This window comes from Calonectris borealis, chromosome 1 (genome assembly GCF_964195595.1).
Source record: "Calonectris borealis chromosome 1, bCalBor7.hap1.2, whole genome shotgun sequence".
In the NCBI taxonomy this organism is placed as follows: Eukaryota; Metazoa; Chordata; class Aves; order Procellariiformes; family Procellariidae; genus Calonectris; species Calonectris borealis.
Window position 1 is genome coordinate 155513985 of NC_134312.1, and position 26124 is coordinate 155540108.

At 36.9% G+C, this 26124-nt stretch overlaps 1 protein-coding gene across 1 annotated transcript in view; it reads right to left on the reverse strand.

Annotated features, from left to right (window-relative positions):
* The window catches only part of MYO16 (myosin XVI), a 304717-nt gene that overhangs the window by 122925 nt on the left and 155668 nt on the right, over positions 1-26124 (reverse strand). The window contains exon 16 of the mRNA XM_075137449.1: positions 840-951. Coding sequence (XP_074993550.1) covers positions 840-951 — 112 coding nt within the window. The remainder of the gene's footprint in view (positions 1-839; positions 952-26124) is intronic.

The window sequence follows — 26124 nt, forward strand, 5'->3', positions numbered from 1 at the left end:
TTTTCTTATGACGCTAAATATCATGTAGGTGTAAAGAAGTTTTTACCTCCTTCTAGAACTACTGTTGCTTATGCATTTGTTTTGCAGAAGTGTCCCAGCTACAGTGTGCAAGGTAGCATATACAAATGTAAGAAAAACGGAGTTTGTTAAGTACTCTAGTATCCTGAAGGGAATTACACAGCTTACATGAGTTCTTATACTCAGCCCTCCATTTCTCCTGATTCCCCTCAAACCTCTGTCTTCCAGAACCTCTTCTTGATTAATTTTCCAAATTATCTTCTTCGTTAGCTTTATAGGACTAAAGACAAACACCAGACCTATCTTCTTGTTGCTTTTTTGGGGTTAAGTCAGCTCTTTCAAGTTATCCAGCTCTAATTTTGTTTGACTAAATATGTATTTACTTTTTTTCAGGTGCTGCTAGCAAAGGCATTTGGAATGTGTGTTTCACAAAATTAAAAGAGACAGGGAAATAATCAGGAAGAGGAAAAAATTCCTGTGGGTTTTATGAGGTTTCTGTCATATGGGATTTGATTGTTTCTTTTTATCTATGTAATTTAATTGTTCAGAATATTATACCTTGAAGCTGTTTTGTGAATCTTTAAGAATGAAAAAGATTTACATTGTTGGTGCTGTGTCTAATTAAAAGTGATTACAGTAATTTCCCTGGAGTGAACTAGTACTGTATATTGTTTCAAGGTCTTAACCAACAGAAAAAAAGACAGACAGAAAGGTACTTCTTTTCCCCACAAAAGGTTATCAGTGGGAGTTCCTTAAGGCCTGCTTTTAACTAAGTAATATGGTGATTGTAGCCACAAATAACATAAGCTTGTGTAACTTACCAGGCTATTGAATCCCATAGCACCTAGAGCTTGTTTTAGTACAGCTAATTTCTCCCTGTTTTGAGGGTTGGCTGTTAACATCGTCTCTTCCAGTATGGTCTGGCTTAGATACCTGCACAGAGGAAAAACAGCACATATAGTATTTACAAGGCTGGTACACAATCAAACTTTTGAGGTTAAAAGCCAGCTTCCCCCTTCTAACCAGAGGTTTAGTACAGTTTTTTCTCAGCCTTTTGAGGGAACAGTACCAGTGACAGAATGCTCTGTATTTCTTTCCTTGAGCTTTTCCTTAAGGCTCCCCCCCACCAGCTTTAGCCCTACATGTAAGCTAAAACTTTAGATTTAATTTATACCACCGAGAGTTTTGCCATTCTTGCACTACCAGAGATTCCCCTTCAGAAGGAAGATGTGAGGAGATCCCCTGATAACTCTTATATTGTTTTAAATTCCTCTCCTGCTGGCTAGAGGATAGATCAGCTCTCATCTGCCTGATCCCATGATGATCATTCGCTCCCTTAGCAGCTGAATGGGTGACAGGTATACTCAGCATCTCCTAGAACAAAGTAGTAACTAAGTACATAAGAGTAGTAAGTGTACAGCCCTCAAGCTGTACTTAAGGGCTTAAGCCCTTAAGCTTTGCACACTGTGAAGCAAAAGGAAATTTTACAAACCTTCCCAAAAATAATGATTAGAAGAGAGAAAGAGAGACACCTAGTGCAGCAGCTAACTCGGGGAAAAAAAACAGAACCAACATAAAGAGTAGTAACACAAAACAGAATAATCAGAAACTATAGTACAACAGGCTATTGAAAAGAACAGCAATCTAACCTCTACAACAATGTATTTTGACCCTCTTGATATATGTCTATGGGCCAGATTTTTAAAAGTATTCAGGTATCTTCATACAGCTGAAATCACTAAGAATGAGGTGTCTGAACATCTTATGGGATCTGATTTTTAATTAGATCATGCTGAGAATGTAAAAAGAATGTAAAATGCTTTTTTAATTTTTTAATTATTATAATTAAATTATCATTATCATTAAAATACACATTCATCGCACAATCTACAATCTTCTCAAACATCACTTACATCAACAAGAGAATTCCCCACACCTAAATCAAAATAACATCATCACAACACCAACAAAGGTGGACAATTTACACACACTCCACCCCTCATCCCTTCACCACAATTACAACAAAAATCCCCCACAATTATTCTGCTCTCTAATAATGTTCGGTCCATGATCTGTCACATAAAGATGGGAAACAATTCTGGTTTAATTTCTGACAGTTCTTGTTCACAGTCCTATTCTAATTGCACTATAGAGGAGACACGGTTTCAAAAGAAAACTCCTATTACCACAGACAGTCTGGCAACGCTCTCGTAAGGGTGGTAGCTCTTGTAAAGGTGGCCTTTTATGTGAATGTGTGAGGCTTTTAGAAACACGTGGAAGAATGATTTAGTATTTGCACTTTTCTAACTGATAATGAGGTTCATGAGGTATACGCGATGAAATGCAGAGCACATTTTTAGTGGATTGATACCAGATTTACCAGTGTGGATTTCCCTTGGAGTGATAATGGTGTAAGCTACCCCAGCAGGTGAGCAGAGGAAGAACGATAGGGAAAAAACCGTGTGCTTGGGTGCATAAGCACTTTTTGCACCCACAGGAGAACTCAGTCAGCAGATATCTCAAGTACAAACATGCCTCAAATCACAGTGGCTAAAGCCGGTGTATTAAGACAACCTTTGAGAACGTGGGTCTGTGAGCATCACCACCAGAGCTCTGCACCGTTTCCTTGTGGTTACTGAAAACATTAATTTTGTCCAAATCAGGTAGATACAAATGATAGCACAGCTGTCAAATTAGCTAGAGCAGATGATACAAAGTATATGCCAGATTTATGTGTTTTTTTCCTGGGTTTTTTTTACATTGCCGGTACATTTCAAAAGAATACATCTGATACTGAATCTGGCACAGAACCTAGTGGTATAAAGGTTAATCCAGCAGAAAATTTTCCACTGTTCCCAACTGCTGCGTGAGCTTATACCAGTTCAGTGTTGTGCATCATGTGTCGGTGGCATTTTTGATCCATAATTAGGAGATTTACAGCAGCATCTACTCTGCTATCAAAATATCCTCTTGTTGAATGGCTGGAGGAGTTGGAAGCTTATGGCCATTTCCGCAAAAAAGTCTCCTCACTGGTGTTCTCCCTGAAGAACTCTTTGTCTCTCTCTCTGTGTACTGAGCAGGGAATACTTTTTCCTGTCCTGTGAAGAGAATATTGTATACTTCTCCTATTTAAGCAACCCCATCTAATTAGCTCTTTTTAGCATAGTTAAAGTGCTAGTGGGTATCATCGTAGCAAAAAGGTGTGTGAACACTACCAACACAGGTGGTGGCATAGCAAAGTGACCCGGAACACTCATTCCCTTGGAGGAAAGAGCTGAGCCGTGATATGAACCAACACGCGGCAGTTCTTGCCTTCAGCGCAAGCACTTCTTGCTGATACAGCAGGGGGCAAACTGGGTACCCGCCAAACCAGATGCCTGTGGCTCCAACAGCCCATCCATAAACTGCAGCATCTGCTGGGACATGCCTGTTGGAGGAGAATCCGACTTTCCCAGTATAAATCTCCTGGAGATTTAATCAGCAGATGTGCTGGTGCCCTTGGAAAAGGCTGCAGTTGGACATTTTCTAAGGTGCACTTGAATTTAGAATCAGTTTCCCCAGCCTAAAAGCAATTAAATTCTTTTATAACATGTCACGAGGCCCACTCATTTTCCAAACTATTTAAGGACTAATGAAACATAAAAATTGCTTTGAAGAGATGCACATTCAACTGTTATATGTTTACAATATAAAGTATATGCATATTAAGGATGGATTAATTGCATAGACTACTTGGAACTGTTGATGGGTACCATACAACTCCCCCATACAACAATGCATATAGTTTTTTTTATATTGTATATTGAAAATACACAGTGTAGCAGAGTGGGGGTACAATATATACTAGCTGTACAAGGAATCATATTTTTCTAATTATTGTTAAGTTCATTCTACCTCAGAAACATAGTGACATTTAGATAGAAATATAAATGACTTTTTTTGCTTGTAAAACAGTTCCCTGGCATCTCCTTTCCAACTTAAAGGCCCTGAGGATGAAAAGGGCTTGAGACGCCCTTTGTATTAATATTACTACTATCACCTATTTATCCTTAAGAACCAGACTCCAGAACCAATTTTAAATTGTCACCTCTCCTACAAAAATAAGGAAAGGGGAAAGAGATGTGTCACATCGCAAAAGTCCTAATAATAATGAAACATTCTTTCATTGCAGATACATCATTATTCCATAAAATGTAAATGTTTTTTCAATATGTATAGCTTTCTTCATATTTATAGTGCATTTTTGTCTTTTGACATTCAAGTGGTCTGGATAGAATTGCATTGCTAGTGATTAAGAGGGATTAAACTGCTTAAAATTTCCATTGTGAACCTACCATGGAGCTTTTAGTTATTATTTTTACTTAGATTTTTGTTATTGCAAACTACAGTGTTATAGCCATCATATTTATGAAAACCTATGCTGTTACTAGAGAGTGTGTAATGTTCCTACAAGTTTCCAACAAGGTAGTCTGTGTTCAAATGCAAACCAGACCTGGTGACTCCTGAATTCTTTGTTGCTGAAAATTTTGGTAAAAGAGGTATTACTGCTATACAAGCCAGAGGTGATGTTCCATAATAACCGATGCATGCAGGCTGCGCACCAGTTGTGGACCTACTTATCATAGTTTTATTAGCCTTACTTGCATATCTCTGTGTGAAAATCCATTCTGCAAATGCACATTCACATTAGCTTACTGTAGCTTAAGAAAAAGATTCTCAGATTTTGCCTTTTAGCTGAAGGTAGCTGCTCAGACAAATGATATTTATCTCTCTAGTAAAAGTGACGAACCAAGCAGTGTATGAAGTTCTAATAATTAACTCCTTTCTACTGACTGTCTAAGCATTTGTTGAAATGCTACCATGTTGACATTTGCATCGGACTAGTACTCTTGACAGACAGCTTATCAGCATACAAAAAAGTGTTAAGGACATGTGATCAGTGACTGTTTATTTCGAAAAAGAAGAAACTTACTGATCCACAAAATGGGGTTCTTTTAAGAAGATAAACTAATCAATAATTGTAGTAGACTATAGTCACTTTGAGCAAAACACAATGCTGCATTAGACAATTTCTTGAGAAATGTAAAAGAGACTATCTACATATTTTTTTCTTTCTGATTTGTCTTCTAACAGTTCTAATTTGCAGCATTGTAGCATTCTCATCTATTCTAGTCTCTCAAAGGAAAAAAATGACTATTTAGAAGAAAAAATCAATGGTGGTCATTTTTCGGTATATTGCTTATCATAGTATACAATTTTTCAACCATCATTCAAATGATGTCATAGATCAAATTTTCAGGTAGGGGTGTGACTGGTGTGCCCAAGAATATAAAAAAAACTTACTATGACATTAAATTCTTTATGTATTAACTGCTCATATAAGTCAACAATTACCTTACCTGTTTACCTTATCATTCTATTTATAATTGTTACATATAATCATAATTTGTATTATTCAACTTATACCTCCAGTAAAGTTCATAATTTTGTACATACATCTCAAATATGTAGAAGAAATACATAGGACCAAATGTCAGCTTACCAATACTGAGTTTTTGTGACATATGTATATTTCAAAATTTCTTATATAACCCTAGTGGTCAAAAACTTTCTTAAAAGTAATATTGTCTGCTTAGATGATTGAGCAAATAACAAGGAACTGAGACTAAAAAGAAAAGTTTTGACTATCAGTTTGCTGCTCTGCCAAAAACTCAGCAAAGCAATATTTGATTTGGATTGAATTTAAGTTCATTTATTTTCTTTTGAACCGCAACCCAATAACATTTAGTATCAAATGAAGTAATCTGCCTTATTCAACATAAACAAAACGTGTCATTTCATTTCCTTACAAGAAAAGCAAAGGAAATAAAAAGTAGGACTCACAAAATTATTACAGAAGGTGAAAGAGTCTTTTTATTCTGTCTCTCCTATTAGAACTGTTATATTTTTATAAAATCTGTGAAGAGATAAAAATAAAAATGAAAAAGTTCCAAATTTGATAATTAGGGGATTTATTTGGGAAGAGGGTACCCCTTTTCTGGTTACTGTCTCATAATCAGCACGACCTACAGAAAAGATCTGGAGCTTCCCCACTCGGTGTGTCAGGCAGTCCATTTCAAAGTGAGTTCAAAGCATCTGGAGCATGAGGGAATATTGAACCTTCATGTTTCACGTCCGAAGTGCGTGCTGTGACTTCCCAGTCAGCTCATGCTAAGGCAGAAAAGCTTAGCACAGTCCACTCAAGAAGTTTCACCTTCTTTCGGTGGGACACTCAAGAACACCACAGGCTTTAAAAAATAAGCTTTTCTTGATATTTTGAAGCATAGTCAAAGCAAAGGCAGAAAACAACCACCTTTTGATTCTGGATTTAATCCCCAATCTTGAAATCTGGCGCACACTTTCATCAGAATTCAATGTATCTATAAACTTCCCAGCTGTAGTCATCAAAGCCTACAGACTGTGGTTATCAGCGTTTCAAGGGAGAGCTGAACTGTTGATGTATGTCACATAGGGAACTCTTCTGATGTCTAGCAAATAAAGGTCGACAAATAAATGATCTTTTGCACTAATCAACCCTTTAGACAACTACAATCATAAAGTACTTCAAGCTGTATTGTTTGTAATTGTTAAGTGCGAAAAGACGACCTTGGTACACAACGCTGACCACAGAGATCCCAAGACTTGTCACGGGGACCCTTTAGTAGCAAGCCTTCCTAAGGATTGTTATAAACTTTGATATTTCACTAACAGAGTAAATAATGCATTACCAAAACACTATCCCAACACCTAATCACTTCGCATTTGTAAAATCTGACACTTGAAATGTTCAGGTATGCTATAAGGACAGCCACGTTATGCCACTTACCTATATACATTATTGCTGTTTATCATACAGAAATATCTGGTTCATTACAGTGGTTCAACTTATACCTGACAGTGAAGCTGCCTGAAAGAGATTAGTAGGCTGCGTCCACTTCATCAGAAATTCCCTTTTGTCAGGACAGTTAAGGTTGGGTTCCAATTAGAGGAGAAGAAGAAGCGTGGTTTTGCCAGATGGACACTTCTTTTCAGAGGGCTTTTCTGAAGTAAATACATTCTGTCATGAATAATTAAGAGAATTCTTGATGGGATTATATCATTAAGTGGTTCTAAGTCACTATAAAAAATTAGGATAAAGTGCTATGATGATAGAAAAGGAATTTTTTTTTTTTTTAAGTTAGCATCTAGCTGCTTGCTACTTGACTCCTTTCCTGATAGAGGATGAGTGCTGACACTTCTGCATTTTGTTGTAAAGCTTTCTGGGCTATAGCAGGCTTGATATAAAGGAAACATAATACAAAATTAGTTGTTAGTCTTGAATTTTATTACAGCTGATAACTCAGTGCAATAAATGTTGGTTTTGGTAATAAGGATTTCACCAATCACAGTTAACCTCTTCAGTAAAAAAGCTCTGGTTATAGGCAAAAAGCTTCATTTTCTAATTGCTTATACTCAGAACAATTTACCCATTTGAGGTCTCAGAGTATTCTAAAGTTTCTGGGCTGTGCTCAGACTAGAAACAGAGGACATAGCTTTAATACAAAAAGAATAATACAGAAGCAAGGCACTGAATAAGGTTATTTATGCTAGTTTGTTGGTCAGAGAAAGAATCAGAGACCAGATGAAAACACATTTCGTCAAGGAATTAAACCAAACACAAATGAGTAGTATAAAGATACAATTGAACTAAGAACAATTATAAAATAAGACAAAGGGATAACTGAATGTACAGATTCAGGACAGGTAAAGCTGATTAGGCAGTGGATCATCAGAAAAATATTTATCATAAACTAAATGAGAGTCAAGTATGCCTTGATTTTGCAAAAAATTAATCATCATATGTGACATCCTTATTTACATATGCCAATATAAGAGGCATTAAATACTTAGCATGGTAAAGCTTCAACTGGAATATTCAGTGTGATTTTAGGCATCCCATTTCAGGGAAATCAGGATCAGTTGGAGAAAATCCAGAGGACAGCAATAGAAAAATGTATCAGAAAAATGACTTAAAGCAAAAGAGTTCATTAAATGTAGCCTATAGAAGACTGAGAAAGATATTGCAAAGAGGAAAAGTCCTACAGTCCTACGGTCCTTTCGGCCCCAAACCAAGGATATGGAAATACCACTACTTTACACAGCTGACCTGAGGGACACAGAAGAATAGCATGGTAGAGCATGAAACAGATCTTAGAGAAATGAGCCAATTTCAGGGAGATGCAAATTGTGAAGGTACCGTACGAGAACTAAGATATGAAGATATTTCCAACACTCACTTATTCTGGATTTCGATATTGCATTCCTATCAAGTTTGCAGAGGACATCAAATTGGGGGGAACAGCCAATATGCCGGAGGGTAGGGCTGCCCTTCACAGGCTGAAGGAATGGGCCAACAGGAACTTCATGAAATTCAGCAAAGAAAAGTGTGAAGTCCTGCAGCCGGGAAGGAATAAACCCTTGCAATGATACAGGCTGATGAGCTGGGGAGCAGCTCTGGGGAAAAGGCTCTGGGGGCCCCAAGGGCAGTGAGCTGGGCAGCAGCCGGCAATAAGCCTGGGCAGCAGAAATGGCCAGCAGCATCCAGGGCTGCATCACCAGGAGCGTTGCCAGGAGACTGGGGGTTGTTTCCCCCCCTGCCCAGCACTCACCGTTAGATAGACCACATCTACATATTGCAGCCAGCTTTGAGCATGCACACACACACAATACACAGAAGACATTGCTAAAGTAGGGTGAGATGAGTGGAGGCCCACCTCAATGGTCGGGGCTGGAGACATGATTTGGGAGGCTTGTTGAGTGAGCAAGGCTTGCTCAGCCTGGGGAAGGGAAGTCTCCAGAAACACAAACGTCCTTGGAGGTTTTCAAGACTTGACTGGACAAAGAAAAAAACTGGTCTGATCTCACAGCTGGCCCTTCTTGGAGCAGGTGCACTAGGGACATCCTGAAGTCCCTGCCAAAATGAATTATCCTATGATCCTACGAAACACATTCAACTTACTTCTCAGATATGTTGGGGTTTTTTTGAACTTCATGTAAAACCAGCAATTTTGGCCCCAGAAGAGTGGGAGACCAAGAAAAGGTAGGTCTCGAATTGCTGGGGACATTACCTTGACCTTTGAACAGTCCCCAAAACACAAAAACTGAACACGGTTCTTAGAGCCATAAGATATCTGAGGACAAGTAAGTTTTACTTAGAAATTTACATTGTTTAAAATCTGAAGGGATGACAGTGTTCTAAAATCAGAACAATCTTAAACATCAGAGCCCTACCCAAAGACGAGTCAAAATAGGAAGAGAATATTTGTGCACTGCAAGTCCTCTGCTTAGGTCAGCAATCCTTTTCACTAGTTTATCTAGTAGGTAATATAACACAGAATTATTATTTTATGAGGGGGGAAATGTCTTCTCACCTTGGAAATAAATATTTGGACACCAACTTCTAAATAGTCTTTCTTTTTTAAAATTTTAGAAAACTTAAATTTTAAAGAAATTAGCTTTAAATTTTAAGAAAAACTGATATGAACAATTTACGATCAGGAAATTTCCAGACGCTTTGATCACCTTTTATGAACTAGAAACCAAAGAAAACCTCTTTTAGGATTTTTTTTGTATCTTCAAAATATCTGGAGAAATAATATTATTGGTAAGTCAGAAGATTTCCATCAGTTGTTTTAGAAAGAGCTGGGGCAAAGGGCCAAACTCCTGAAATTTAGGAAGATGTCCCATGCGAGCTGTATCAAAATAATTGTCAGGATACGTGCTGTGACCACCACCACCATCTCCAAGCTAATTCAACTTAGCTTGATTTTGTATCTAGACAATAAATGGTTTGTACCTTCCACATGAAATTATTCATTCATAAGTCCAGCAGAATGACTGAAAAATAATCCTTTCTTGCACAAAAACACTCAGGGAGGATAAGATTTTTATTCTACTGGGTTTTCAGGTAAAGGCGTACACGAAATGAGTTCAATCTTACTTTGTTTAGATCTTAGTTCTTACGTTGCATGAAGTGGGGAAAAAGATAGGGCTGAAAGTCACTACAGAAACTTTGCTTATTCCAAATACCATCCTGAGGCAGAAGAACACAAGTTTAAAGATTTAGGAATGATAGAATCATCTTCCTGGTAAGAACTGGGAACATGAATGCGAACGCAGCTAAAACAGTCCTGGCATTAGCTTACGAATCAGTTAAGTTTTCTCTTTCTTTGCGTAGCTGTTGCAACAGATTTTCAAAGAACCTGTCTGTTTGCACAGTAGATCCTGTCTTGATACAAAGAGTTGGACCAGAGCTCTGGAGGCCCCTTTCAAACCAAGGGCAAAGGAAAATATTATTTTTCTCTGTTTAAATGCCTTTAGTTGGTGAAAGAAAAAAAAAAGAAAGGAAAAAAAGTGCAGGGGAAGAGCTGAATGTCATAATCTGTTCTTTTCTGAGATAGCAGGGTAACTGGTTCCTGTGAGGAATTACAAATTTTATGGTGTGCTTTCTTCTTCTGATCCACTTGCCCACATGTCATTTCTTTGCTACTAGTAGGATTTCTCTTAGCTAACCCCTAGAGAAACAGAATAGTATCAACTCCTATTCTAGCACAATTGACCATACTATCTAGCACATTTATTTTGCTAAAAGGAGTTCAAGATTAATGGGTAGAGAATTCACATGGAAGCAGCGAGGAATAAATACTTAACATAAACAAATAACGAAATACTTAATCAATACTTAATTATGCAATACAAGCCACTGCAGATCAAGTTATCAGTCAGAAATTCTGGATTTTGTCTATAAATACCTTATTTCTTTTATAAAAATGACACACAAATTAAACTTTTAATATTCGTTCCCTAATTCAAAATAGCAATTAAAACTCAGATTCTGATAATTTATATTTATTTATACAAGCAAGAACTTTTTTGTTCTCACTTAAAGAATAAAAAATCCACACTTTTTTTTTTTATATCATGCTGTGGTAATCCTGTGGAAACCTTTCATGCAGTAATTCTCCGAAAACATTATGTGCTGTCCAGTTAAAGAAATTCAGAACAGAGCAATGAAATCAGGCTGTTTCAAAACATCATCTTCATCCTAGATGTAATTTTCTGCATACCTCTCCCCTCACACAGAGGTATCCAAATTCTTTGTAATTGTGGGGACAGGCAGGAAATAGAACGGACTTGTCACTTGCTTTGCAAGAACTGGTTGACGAGTCAGCTTTATAGGTAACTGGTAGGAAATACCGTCTTTATATCCTAGAGGAGAGCACGTCACATAGACTGAATGGATTCAGATATGCCTATTGGAAGCATTCATACACTTCTGGTGTTGTAAAGGCTTTTAATACAGCTTGGCCTTAATTAAAATGTGTCATTAAAAGGTGCATGCAAGTATCCTTTCAGTGCTAGCTTCTATAAAATGTTGCATCAGTTGTTCTAAAACCAAACACAGACCATGCACGACATGACATCATATTTAGTGCTTTCAGGCCACTGGAACAACAAGAAAGAAGTAAAGAGTTTTTTTTTCCTGCCAGGTTTACATGTACTGTGAAGTAGAATAACAATTTATTCCACCGCTGTATATGGTCCCAATTCAGCAAAACATTTATGTGTAACTAACTTCAAAGCCGTGCTTTATCCTGCTGATTTCAGTTGACTCTTAGTATCGTAATAAATGTTAATATGAAGCACAACTGGAAGTTATAGGTTAACACCCTAAGTTGAGCTTTGATTCACTATGAAAGAAAGAAAGGCAGATATGATGTTTAAGTGAGACAGCAGGAGATAGTTGTACTGGAGACCTAGACTTCAAGCTGCCCTAAGCATTGCCTATATAATTTCTAGGCGTATCACCTTATCATACATTTACTTCTACACAATGAAATGCAGTATTACACAAAGATTCCTGAACTATACGTATATGACCTAGGTGTAGTAGAGAAAGCACAATAAATGAGGCTAATTACCTCAGATGGACCACTGCCCCAACACAGCTATGGGAATTTTGGCACAGCACCATCTACGGTGTCTCTGCTGCACTCCACAATGAGCCACACATAACTTATCTTTTGCCTCTACCTGTCTTTATATGAAGTCTAAAACAAAGTCAGTTTTAATTGGACTTTTCTTATTTGTAATAAGATTTTGTAAATCTTCATTAATTGATGTTTTGTTGCTAGAAAATTCTCAAGAGAGCCAACGTCACAGGAGGATGAAGCAGTATTTCATAATCAGGTTCCAGCTCTAACACAATCAATACGCATGTTGTGGGTGTCACTTAATGTGACATTGTATTAAGAAGCATGGATTAACAAGCTAAATCCCTTCCTTCCCCTTATTAGTGCTGCCCAATGAACCATGTACCTGCACAATCATGTGAAAAGCGTGTGGCTTTTGCCTTTGCAGTCCCCATCCCTCCTTCCCATCCAGCTCAGGGTAGTAACCCTGATTAAGCACAATGGTTGTCACTGAAAATTCAACATCAGATCAGTTAATTTTTACTTCAAGCTACAGTGGAAATTACAGTATCTCAGTTATGTGTTAGTTCCAGACAACATATAACCATTTATAAACCAGTTTTCTTACAACTAGGTCAGTTTATTGCCCTCACATTAAATATTTGTGAAGTCTTTCTCTGAAATATGCCAGATGTTTCTAAAAGGTTAGCTATTCCTGTGACTACTTGCTAAATCCCAAGACTTAATTTAGGTATAACCAAACATCGAACTGAAGGACTGTTTTGCCAGACTGAGAATGAATGACTTCATAGCTTTATATATGTTTTTAAAAATGTTTTAAAAACTGCTGGGATGAAGGGTATTGAGTGTATAAAACCAAGACATGACCTTTCAGAAAGAAATTCCACTAATCTCTACTATATTTGCAAAGTCACAGAATAAGAAATTACAACAAACATTTTTATTTCTTTAGATCTCTCATGTGAATATGAGACGACAATGTATTCTGCTTAGTGAGGAAAAGCTGCCCTGCACTTAGCACTGTTTGATATGTAAACAGGAATGAGATAAAGACAAAGCAAAACAGTTGACATCAATGAAGTAAACGACATTTACAGAACATGATAATGAATAGCTTCTGGCTTTTTTCCCTGAGGGAAAAGGGGCATATTTTACTGCCTTTTTTTCCTTTGTCTCCAGCTTTTAAACCTATACCAATCTGAACAAATTTTACATCCTTTGAACCATGTTAGGCAGTAGCACTGAGCTGGAATTACTCTTAACCATTTAAGTGCACAGATTTCTGCTCATGACTAGTGCAATAAAGCACCAAAACCGGCATTTCAAAACCAGGAATAACTTTGTTAGTGTCAAGAGGTAAAGTATCAGCACAATATTAATAAATTAAACACTGCAGACAGATTTGGTGATAGCCAGAACAGAGGTCTTATTTTTATTTTTCTGAACTAAGAAAATCACATGTTAAGATACATCTTTTGTAAACTGGTTTCAGTACAGAAAGCTTATATTAGCCTGTGTGTTGCTCAGTAAATAGTTTTGCCTTGACATTTTCATAAGAGAAAATTTCAAATAATTCTGTAAGTGTACCTGTACTATGAAGTACATAAGTTTTTACAGACAGTGGATATACTCAAATGGAAAGCAAAGCAATACAGCTTGGTCTTTATTCTCAAAATGCCAAATGTCTTTAGGCTAAACTCAGGTACATTTTTTTTTATAAATTATAATGATATTCCTGTGGAATAGGTTTAAATCAGGGACTCAAGCCTTCTGTTCCTAAAATTACATAAAAATGTAAATCTAGGATAATTCCATTAAAGAAAAAATTGAATGCACAACCAGAGTGACTCAAAATAGAATTTTTCACACCTCTGGTGGCATTAAAAGAAGTAATAAAGGCAATATATCTTGTAGTGCTGTTTCTCTGACTCATATCATTCAGTATTTTATAGGACAGAATCACTCAGGAGATCATAATTCTGTGAACTATCACTTTATAAGCATAATTTTGAAGTTGAATATACATTAAATAAGGAGCATAATGATGATGATGATAAAAAAGTAGCAAATATTGAGCATTGCTGAACATGTAAAGAAAATAAGTCAGTCTGCATGCAAGTGCAAACTGGTCCAATCCATGTCCTGAAATGCTTCAGAAATTGTGTTTGAACTTTGCTCCTACAACCAAGAGTAATTTCGTATTCCTGTGTTCAGACTTACTTTGGCACTAGTTGCCAGGTAGATGTCATTAAGTTTATGAGCCTCAAGGCATTTCTCCACCAGCGTTTGCTACTTTTAAAATGCTGATTCATTAAATAGAACTTACTGGGTTAAGAGCCACAGTATCAGATCTAAAATTTAAAAAGTGCTCTGGATACCTGCTTATAACTTTTACCAGTATCCAGTTAAAACATTGATAATATACTTCAAAATTATTTCATATAAACACTGATTGTAGTCCATGAATCAGTTTCAGATCAGCTGATTTACAAGAAGCGCTCTTCTTCCCATATATGCAGGCATGGCCATGTGTATTCAGGTACGTATAGTAAACTAGAATTCTGAACAGTAACATTCCTTTAAAGCCCTTTAACTTGGCCAAAAAAAAATTAAGGCCCCCCAAGACACTTGTCACTCCATTGACTTTTGAAATACTGGGAAATATACATTATTTACACAAGAATTGGACATTTTTAAGGCGGATTAATATAATTAATTAATCAATAACAATTATTTACCTATCATGGGCTAAGAAAGTCTCACACAATACAAGAATATGAATTGGTGCAGTACCTAACTTTACCCACTTGTTCTACAAAGCAAGAATATTCTTCTTTCTACTCTAAATGGAGTAAATATGTATGTATTTATGTATGTTATCTACTTAGCAATCAAACAGCCATAATCATTAGTGGCCATCCCCTTAATGTAAGCAGAGGGTCCTGCTTTTCGCACAGCCAGCAAGTTACATGACGCTGAACACAGGGTTCAGTTACGGAGAATTCACGGCTGCTCTCCCTTGCTCAGCAAGACCTGCTTTGCCTCCCCCTGCCCCCGGACCCATTTCTGTCCCAAGTGTTCCAGGACAGCCCAAAATGGGAATAGGATGGACGCGTGTGTGTGTGTTTCTCACATCTTCTCAGCCCTCCCAGTAAAATCATGCCGGATGAGAGCTCCAAATGAACTACTTCTGACATTAAATTCCCCATGGTGTCTTCCATTGCCTCTCATAAGGTAGAAAGTACTAAAGACCCATAAGCTGTATGCTCAGCAAACCTGAAGTAAACTTTACAGGTTGCACATTGAGAACTTGATTGAAGGGCTGCATCTAAGCAGGTTACTTAAGTGCTGAAGTTACAGACTTTACACTGTATAAAAAGAACTGGCCTTCCTAAATCAAGAGAATTTGGAGATTTATGTCAGTACTTTCACGGTTTGTGCATCCAAATAGGACAAAGAGATTCCCTGTTGAGATTTATTGCTAAAATCCACACTGTGCTTACACATAGGGATTTGCAGGATTATAATTGCATGTTTAAAAAACAGGCTGCAGAATAAACTACAGAACCATAGAATTTGATAAGATGTTCCCATTTGTTCCAATTTTGACTTAAGGACCAACCTAACTTCATAACATACTCACTGAAGTTAAGTTCATCATAGTACATATTTTCTTAGATGCTGCTCCGTTCCTCTTAATTGCTACCTGATTGAGGAGTCCTGTTCAAACAGGGGATTAGGTGTGGAAATATGGCAAATATACCTAATGGAGATGAAAATATAGTGGGAAAGCAATCACTGAGAGCATGATGGAAACGGGGAAAGGACTGCAGGTACAAGAATGTACAGATGCATCTCTAATAGTGAATCTGATTTCTCTAGTTGCACCTGAAACCAAAGACATGACTTATACAGAAGCAGACACAAAAAAATACTGAGAAATAGTAGGATAAAAATGTACAATCTCTAGCAGTAGCAGTTTTAACCCATCTGGATTTGGGACAGGAAAGTGATAGAAAATAAAGCCCAAGCGAACAATGATTTCAATAGAAAAACATATCAAAGCAAGGTCATATGGACTTTCTCTGTGTTTTATTCAGTACTGGAAAATTTTAGTGACATAGGACAGTCTCCAATTGTTTTCCAACAAATTATTCCACTAAATAAATTATTTTCCTATTTAATAGTATCATTTTCATTATTCATTTTTACTGTGAAAGGCCACAGATGTTTTTTTTACAAATTATTAGCACTGTTCTTAGTCTTCGTAATCCTCATCCTGGGTGAACAAAACAGATCATGAAACTGGTCTCAGTGTACCAGTGTCAAAACAAACACTGCAATCACTGTGTAAGTTTAATACTAAACTGCAACACCAGTTTGGTAAACTGATTTCTAGCCATTTAATCATTCGGTGATGTTAAAATTTCATAAAGGTTAAAGCAGAAATTAGAAGGTGCCAGCATTTGTCATAAGCCATAAATTACACTTCTCTGTAATTATGGTTACAAATGCAGTTTGTTTGTCAAATGGTATTTCTACATTGCTTCAGTGCTCTTTTCCATCATTTTAGTCAGCAGAAAATTTCTACTAAGTTTTTTTATTTCGGAGGACTTTCTTGATTTGCATAGTTCTTTGTGCAAACGGTTTTTTTTTTTTCTCACCTGTATTACTACTATTCAAGAAACGTTGAAACTTCAAATCAGATAAGCAGAGGCCTTATTAGCACAGACCAAAATGGCGTGTTAGGAAGCACAGAACCTCATACATGTTTCTTCCTTGACGCACTCTGAACTACTCCCATTCAGCTCTCCCCAGTGTGTCTCCTTGTCTGATCCAGAGCGCTGTTCGCACAGATCTGATAAAAATACAGCTTTCCCTGCGTAGACAGGCTAATGTATGTGTGAAAATCATTAAGCATCCCCAAAATCCCTGTACTATTTTACATCTGTTGGCTGGCAATCAAAGGTGACTTGAAACTATTGAAACTATACTTGAAACTATTTTTGTTTACTTTTGATATCAGCCACTGAGTACATCAAGTTTCATATGATTTATGTTGTACTGTACTAAGCTGCAGCAATAACACTTTGTGCCGTGATTCCCAGAGATGTGTCATAAACTAACTGGAGATAAACAAGACCTATGTGTAGAATAAAAAAGTTCCAAAGATCATCTGGGTAATGGGTGAGTCAGCACAAGATATTCCTGCACCATTCTGTCCAGCATTATATTGCATAAAATAATTTTAGAAGCCAAGACTGATGGAGCTGCCATTTTTGGAAGCTGTATAAAACTGAGATCCTAACGTCTTCTGGTCATTGGCACTCCATCAACATATTCAGAAGACTTTGGTTACTTGTAGACTTTAGACAAAACCCAGTTTGAGTAGTTATATTTTAACTACAAAAAATCTGTGTGCAAATCCAGCAGGAATCAAAGGAAATTGTGAATGGCACTAACCTGAATGGCACTAACCTGACACAATCAGGTTTAACCTCAGTGTAGAGGTTATTTTGAGTTATGATTAGCGACAGAACTACAGGAAGAAAACTATGCTACACTTTGGGTTGACCTTGCTTGACCTTCTCAAAGAGACTTGGCTAGAGTAACTGTAGAGTTACTCCAGTGCAGTAACTTTACAGTTCAAGCTAGCTCAGGGAGCTCAGTGAAGTTCAAACAACGGTGAGAGGTATTGTCTCTCTTACATTTAACATTACGTTGAGATGAGCTGGGTTCAATGACTGGGGCTTCCGTATGCCAACAACAGTTTCTTAAATGACCCATTCCTGACTAGAAATTAATCTACAGTAATTGTGTCAGGATGATTCTACGAGTGACTTTTGAAATATAAATTGCAGAACTATAATATCACTCTAGACTTATGCAGTGTAATAGCTAAGTGGTTTCAGGAGCTGAATCCGCTGATTCTCCCCCACATATGAGACGATTAGCATCCTAATAAAGTGCAGAGACATATTTTGTACTTAAAATAAAAGCCAAATGAGGTCCTCTACCATTTTTATCAGTGAGTAATCACATCTACTTTTAAGCCAGGGTTCCTACGGAAATTTCATCCGTTGGAGCTACATCCGTTTTCAGTCTGACGTGAAATACTGGTGGGCTGCCTAAACAGTCAGCACTTAATTTCTTCTACAGAGGACCAAATTTAACCTCAATATATATATGTAACTTCCACAGATCTCTGGAGTTTTCTTTTTTCTAACAACAGGTTGAACTTGGCCCAGAAACTTTAAGGTATAAGATACTCATCAACAGAATTCGCAACAAATTGGAAGGTCATCTCGTTCATGTTATATTTATTTTTGCATTTTCTTTCTCCATTTCAAGCAATTTATTCCAAACAATGTCTTATTGTATGTTTAGTTTTCTGTTAAAACTAAGACAGATGTATGTTTTGTCCTCAGTAGACTCTATAGATCACGGTGCTCTTAATTACCAAGTTTGTTTCTTTCTCTTGAATTAAACAGATTTCATTTTTTCCTGCCTCCTACACTTTATCTTTCATGCCACAGACAGATTATTCTCCTCTTATTTTCTGCATGTGTTTCTATATCATGCTTACCCCAAAGGAGACAAGAAAGACAAAGTCTCTCTCAATCAAAGAAATAGCAAATGGTATCATGCCATGTCAAATGAAGTGAATGCAAGTTTGTGGATTAAAACTAAGCATGCAGAACTAAACTGACTAGAGCTATAAAAAGGCAAAAGTCAAAGTGTTTTTATATGGTCTGATGTTATTTTTTCTGTTCCGAACTCCTCACTGGCACCGAGAGAATGTAAAATACCAAAGACTACCAGATATCTGAGTTCCTTTAGGACAATACAGAAATAAAAGGAGGAGTGCCTTGGCTCTACCATACCTCTCTAAACATACAATTTATTCCTGAAAAAACATGTCATATGTTCATTTACACAGAGAAAGTTCTACACCTTTGGCTTGTCAGAATTATTATGGAGTGAAAAACAGTTGTTGAAAAGAGAGGTAATCGTAATGAACGATTTCTTTACCTCTGAGAGTCTGCCAATGGAGTGCTGTACATCCTCTGCCACTATTCAGTCAATATGTATGAAGAATAACACAATGAAGACGGGATTGTTAACATCAAATGAAAGAAAATACCCAGAGGAATATGAGTTTCAGATTTACACTCTTGAACAAAGCAGAATTTCTATAGTATTTATTCTGAAAGCCAGACAAATAACAAATCCACTTGGGACCTAAGACAAAGACACTGAGCTAAGTCTCAGACTTTATTTTACTACCTTTACTTTGTTAAATAAAAATTATTCTTGGCTTTCATGTAAATTAATGATTACTAAACATCATTGGAGCTATATTTTCTTAAAGGATCCTTTGAGAATAAGGCAGTAATGTCAAAAGCAGCCAATGTCGAAACTGGAATAATAAAGTTAAACATCAAAATGTAAAGCTAAGGTACCTCTGCTTTCAAGTAGAAAAATACTGTTTTGGATATCTTGACATGTAATTAGAATGCAAGTGTGCAGGTGTGTATGTAACTAACCCTGAATTCAGGATGAACCACTCAAAACAACTGCACAGCCAGATACTCAAAACAAATATTGTGAAATAAAGGTAATAACACAGAGGTATACTTTATGCATGAGGTGTAGGTATCTGCAAATAGAAAAATAACCACTTAATTTGCAAAATAAAGCAGATGACACAAATGAATATTTCAGTTTTGTTTTGAAAACCTAAGCTGTGATCCTGATTATATCTTCTGTAATTGCAATGCTAACCTCCCAGTAATGTATCTTGTAGGACACAACTATCCACAAATATCTCACAGAAAGAGGAGGTTGAAAATAGAGGAAATGTAGTCAATTTTCAGAAAGATACTGTATAATATTAACTTTAACGCTGACACTATTGCTAGCTATTTCCTCAATATTAAGGTGCACAGTGATGATCTTAGGGAGGAAGTTTTAGTCTACACGGTCCAGTCATCATACCTGCCCTGTTAAAAACCATTGAAAAATTTCTTAGCTTCTGCACACTAATAGGCTGCTTCGGGTTCCATCTAATTTTCATGAAAATATGAGAGTCTAAGCCTAAAATATGAGAGACTAAGCCTAAAAGCTTAGCTGAACAGAAGTAAAGTACATGAATAAGAAAAATGAGATGAATTAGACCACAAAGTAACACTTTAAAAATCAATATTGGATGCAAAAAAACCCCAAACTTAGTTACACTTTGTTGTATTTTTCGATCTCAGATATATCTGATAACATGTATTTTAAAATGTTACATTAGAATCAGATAAAATTAGATCTGGTTAATCAATATCACTTTAAAACATGAATATGTATCTTAATACAACATAAAATACATTTTCTTGTGTCCATCCTCATCAAAAATAAGTGAGTTAGTCATGATTATTACTATCCAGCATAAAAAAATCACCCACATAAGTAATTTACTAGTGTTGCCTCTCAACTCTTCCTTCTTTGAAGTGTAAAGAACAACACTGATGCTTGAAGATCATGTTCCAAGAGATTAATGGAGCCTGAATTTCAGAGAAAGACTAGGACAAGAAAAAGAGAGCTAAGGAAAAAAAAAAAGATGTTCTTTTGCGTTCAACTCCTGTTCATTTCTGGGGAGGAAAAAGAGTAAAACAAATTGTATAATCTCATGAACCCTATCTACTCAGAAAACCTGCATGAATGAGGAAGACAAAGGAAAATTGAAGACGGTAAGAATACTGGTGTAAAGACTGTTACCAGTTGAAATAAAAGGGAAGTGGAGGCTGAAGGTACAAGAGAACACGGAAAAACACATTAAAGAGAACAACGTGAAAGCGCATTTTGCTGGAATATGCATATGTTATACACGCAGTGAAGAAGGTTCAACCTCAAAAAAAATCAGTGAAAAAATTCAGACATCAGTAAATACAGGCTAAACAGGAAAAAAATAAATAGTATGCAGCAAAAGTAAACAAAACAAAAACAAGAAAAAAGCAAAAGACAACAGAAAAAATTTAGACAATTCTTTTAATGTTGAAGTTATTCCAGGTTACATAGATATAAAACTCACTGAAGCAAGTTTAAACCTGCTCCAGAATCTCAGACAAATATATCTGCTTCTTCTCTCTCCATTAACTTTCTAATAAATAGCTGGTGTAGTTTAGCTGTCAGATCTCACTGGAATCTAAGTAAATGGAATTGCCTCATTTCATTCGGAATCTACAGCTCTTGTTCTTAAAGTAGTACTACCTTTTATGAATCAGATTTTCACAGTAGTATTGTATGAGGATAGCTAAGAAACAAACGTTCATAGTTAAAGCTTTTCACTAGACAGCTGACATACAAGTAATTCATATCAGGAAGATGTAAACTGATTGAAATGTATAATTTTTATATTATTTGCTACCATGTAGTTAAAAAACAAAACAAAACAAAACTATTTTCACTTTTACTTAGGGCTTCACCTATCCATATTCACTTATTGTACTGAAACGAATTCCAGCAAAAATAACTGAGAGTTAACTCCTCCAGTTTTTGCAATCTGTATTTGAAACTGCATCTTCACATTACCCCATTATTTAGAAAGTTTGTCAAGTGTGCGTGAAAAGTCTTTATACCCCAATGGTCCTTTGCTGTCTAGGCATGCTAATATACATAGCTTGCGCTATGTGTAACACTGCTTTGTCTTATAAGTGTTAATGTATTTAAAATGCAAGCTTTTTGGAGAAAAGGAATGTGCTGCATGTAATCAAGTTAGGACAGGAAAACTTGCACAGTACCAAAAAAATACAGATTTACTTGTTCAACCAGAACTTGAATGTTTGTTTCCAATTTAAGAGACCTTTGGAAGAGAAGAGAGAACATGGAAAAGAAGAAGCAGAGAAATGGAAAAAAAGTTGAGTATAAATACATTTGGTATGTCTATACATGTGCATGCACACATAAATTCAAGGTATATTACTTTGAGACACGTGAGATATAAGAAAGCAAAGAAAATACATGTTGCCTTTGAACCTCTAAGAAATATTTTAAAAATTCTAATGATTCTAGAAAATGTCTTATAAAACCTTATTTTACAATAATCTAAACTTCACCTCTAAATCCCTCAGCTGATATGTAAAATGTTTACAAGCAGGGAAAAAAAAAAAAAAAAAAGAATTCAATTGAGATTAAATTTAGCTTGGATACCCAAAGACTGATAACTTTTTCTCAGAGTGCTCCAGAGTTACTTTTGGCAAGGTAAAACTTTTTCTAGAATAATTCCAGTATAATAATTTGAAAATTAACTTTCTACTCAGCATTCACTACAAAAGAAGTATGTTGGAGTAGGATAATAGCAAGATGATAAATTTCTGCCTTTGAGACACGGCCTTTGAGAATCACCTATACCTGGTCATCCAGTCTTTAAAATTCCTTATCCTCTGTAAAATATCAAGTGCACTTCTAATTTTTGAAGGTCTTTGTTCGTGTGTTAGTAGGGTCGTCAGTGCTAAGTACAGGAAAATGAACATAAAGAAAGTAGAAACGAGTGATAAGTAATCTGTATGATTTAATGCAAGATAAAAAATAGGTTGGGAAAGGAAAAGGAAGTGGGAAACTGATTCAGGTTTTCCCTCTTCTTCATTCACATCTTTAGTAAGAACTTAAATGCCAAAAGATCCATAGCAAAAAAACTTAGGGGTGACAGACAAACTACGAATCATAAGCTTAATAGTTGCCACAAGAGCTGCCACGTATTGAAAGTGTTAATTAAGTACAAGTTTACAGGCAATATGCTAAAGAAAATACACGTATTGAAGAAGATATACATATGCAAAGGAAAGCAATTAATAGAGAAGTTTGAAGATTTAGCTGGTTTTTGATAATGTGGGAAAAAAACAGATATTCATTAACTCTCATTAAAAATTGATGAAGGTTCTTTTATGATTCTGCAGGGGTCCTGAATGCCCTCTGCCCCCTTAAGAGTTTAGCTGCCTGGGCTGTGCAAGAAGCCCTTTTGGGACCCCTCCTTGGCTCAGAAGCGCCTTTTGAGCTCAGGCGTTGGGCCTTGGTATTGGCCTGATCTGGGGTCAGCCATGCCTGTGCCCAGCCACAGACCCCCCCTGACCCCCACCTGTGGGCTCATGTCCCGGCCTGGTCTCATCCTGTCCCCATCCCCATGGCCCTGCCCAGCTCTCTGGGCAGTGTCTGACCCCACTGATCCCTGGACCTGCCGGGTTCCATAGGGATGTGCCAGGAGGGTGAGGGCCCTGCCCCACTGCCACCCTTGTCTCCCTGCTCCTCTGCCCGCGCGGGGCAGCACCTGCCCCGGCTCCTCTCTGGCCATTACGCAGAATTGCCTACATCCTGGAACAGGCACTGAAAACTCACAGCCCAGAGGAGGCCTAGCAAAACTGTTGCTAGCATTTGAGAATGATTTCAAGGGTTGAAAGTCTCAGCCGGTATGATTTCCCTGATGTGTCTGAGAAGAGATAATATTTAAAGAAAAGTAGAAATGATAGGCGGCTAGTATTCGCACAGAAGAATTAGGAAGGGGTTTTGGCCAAGCAGAACCAGAAGGACTTGACCGTCATGGCCATTCAGCTGCAGGGATGGTAAGCCTAACATCTCCTGTCACAGCTTTTCTCCCCTCCTGTGCCCATACCTCCCACAATGGAAAAGCTGAGGAACCTCCGAGTCTCATCTTTACCTTTCTCCTAAATTTAAATACAATGAATGCCACTTTCCTGATTGCCTGGAGCTTTATTTTGTCAGCAGGATTTTAAAACAATGTTGATCCTCAGCAGTGAAGTTTGTAGAGCCTCAACCCTAGACTTTATTGGGGTGAGACTGAGAATTTTGGTACAACTAACTTATGCTGAGTTTCAGCACACAAAGTCTAATGGCAGTTTGGTAAAGTGATGTAACATAGCACTTCATATAGAAATTATTATTCCAGCAGGACTACCACCCATGGGAAAATCTGATGTAACTCTTCTTCTATTCACAGTATTTAGATCCAACCAATTTTGTAAGATAGGTCTAACACTTGTTTGGATTTCCCTCTCATCATCAGACACAGATATCAGCAACAGGTAGTTTGTGAAGCAAAGGGATCAAAATGGTGTGGTGTAACCACCCCTGCGAATCTTTATGGGCACAGCTGAGCTTTATGGGGGTACTGAAAGTTTAAATCAAAGTGAATATCTATGAGGAAAAAAGTGATCTGTCAGGCATGAATACAAGGAAAAAGCATGGAACATCAGAGGACTGGAACATCCCTAAAATGTCTATTTTTCCAGTTATGTGGGACTAATTAAAAAAACAACCTTTCTCTACGAATTTACCTCGTATCATTAGACTGCCACAACTATATTTGTAGACAAATGGCACAGATATGGAAAACTGTTATTTTCAAGATTGATATTTCTTTCTGTTGCATTTTAAATGAGAAAATAATCGAACGATTGGAAAGAAAAATGGCATCCAAAGATAAAAGGAAAGAAAAGAAAGAGAGAAGGCATGGAAACATGCAATGTCTTCCTGGCTTTATATCCACAGCAGCCAGAAAACAAAGAGGCTACCTCCTAAGTACGTTGAATTGGGGAAAGTTGGAGTAAGTGGCCACTCAGAGTCTTGAAAATTCTCATCTTGAGCTCTTGTGCTAGAATAATCACCATTTTGCACACATTGTATTGGCGCTTGTTAGAACAGATGATGACTGGAAACACACACAAAATCAGACATAAGGCTTTGCACTTAATGCCTCTGAAAAATGTCTACTGGGATCTTTTCTATACCATTCACTTTCCCGCACTGTAATCTCCAAGCCCCTTTTGAAGATCAACGTATCCTTCAGAGCTGGGAATGATTTCCTCAATGATCAAGTAAAGAGGTTCCGGTCAGTTTAGATTTTAATGAGAAACTCAATCACGTCACTAAAATTACTACTTTATACATGAAATTAACAGAAAGTTTTCTTATTGACAGTGAAGAGGGCACCTGCACTAAAAAACTGTAAAAGAAGATACACCAGTTCTGCGAACTGATCTATGGCTATTGTTGCAGAAGAGTTTCACTTCTTTTTAAGGGGTGGGAGAAACAGCAGAGGCAGAGAGAGCATACACTGCAGTGGACATCATTGTTCTATGGGAGGAAGGAAAGTTTTGCACATCTGAGAATAGCAGTCTGAAAATACAAACACAAAATGCACTCCCTGACCACAGTCCAGCTTCTGCATGAATGTGTATATTAACATTTTCCCCAGCTTGAAGTTTAGTTTTACACACAAAGCTTATTTACAAGCAGTGTATTTCAACCTATAAATGTTGGGTGACAAAAATCTGACATTACAAGGGAGGACTAAAAAACGTCTGTCAGAATCACCTTGCAATACTGAGAGCATTGTATCAGTTTGCCTACGCTACCAAAAGCCGTAACAGTACAATCAATTAGGAGAACTAGCAACCTTGTTTAAACTGAAAATGGTGACATCAAGTTGAACAGCTGCCAAACCCACCATCGTTTCTGAAACCATTTTCTATAGTTAAGTGGCCTTAAGCTATGTTTCTAATATACATATACAAATGTAATTACATGATTTTTAATGACAGTATGTTTGAGTATCTTACATATACCTATTACACAAAGACATTCTTATATTGTTATATATACTACAGCTTTGGAATATCAATGCTAATATGAAGCAATTGGCCCCTAATAATAAAAGCAGGTCTTTCCTCTTTTTTCTGTAAGCTTCTTCCCACATTTTTTCTTTCCTGTCTTTCTGATCTCTCCTTTTAGTACCCTTTCTTCACCAGAGTTGAAGTCCATTTACAAGCTGATCTATCACCATTGGCACCTCTCTTTTTTGCTCTCTGTTTCATTTTGGTTGCAAGATTCATCACTGAGGTAGTACCTACTGTAACTATGAGGCTAAACTTAATATGCTAGAAAAGCTAGTACATACTTTTATTATGAGGCTAAACTTCACATGCCAGAAAAGCAATGCTTACAGTAATGGACTGTATCTGCACCTAGCAAAAAAAATCAAGAGTAAGTCAAGAGCAAATTGAGAATTTAACTTCAAATCTCTAATCTCTCTGTA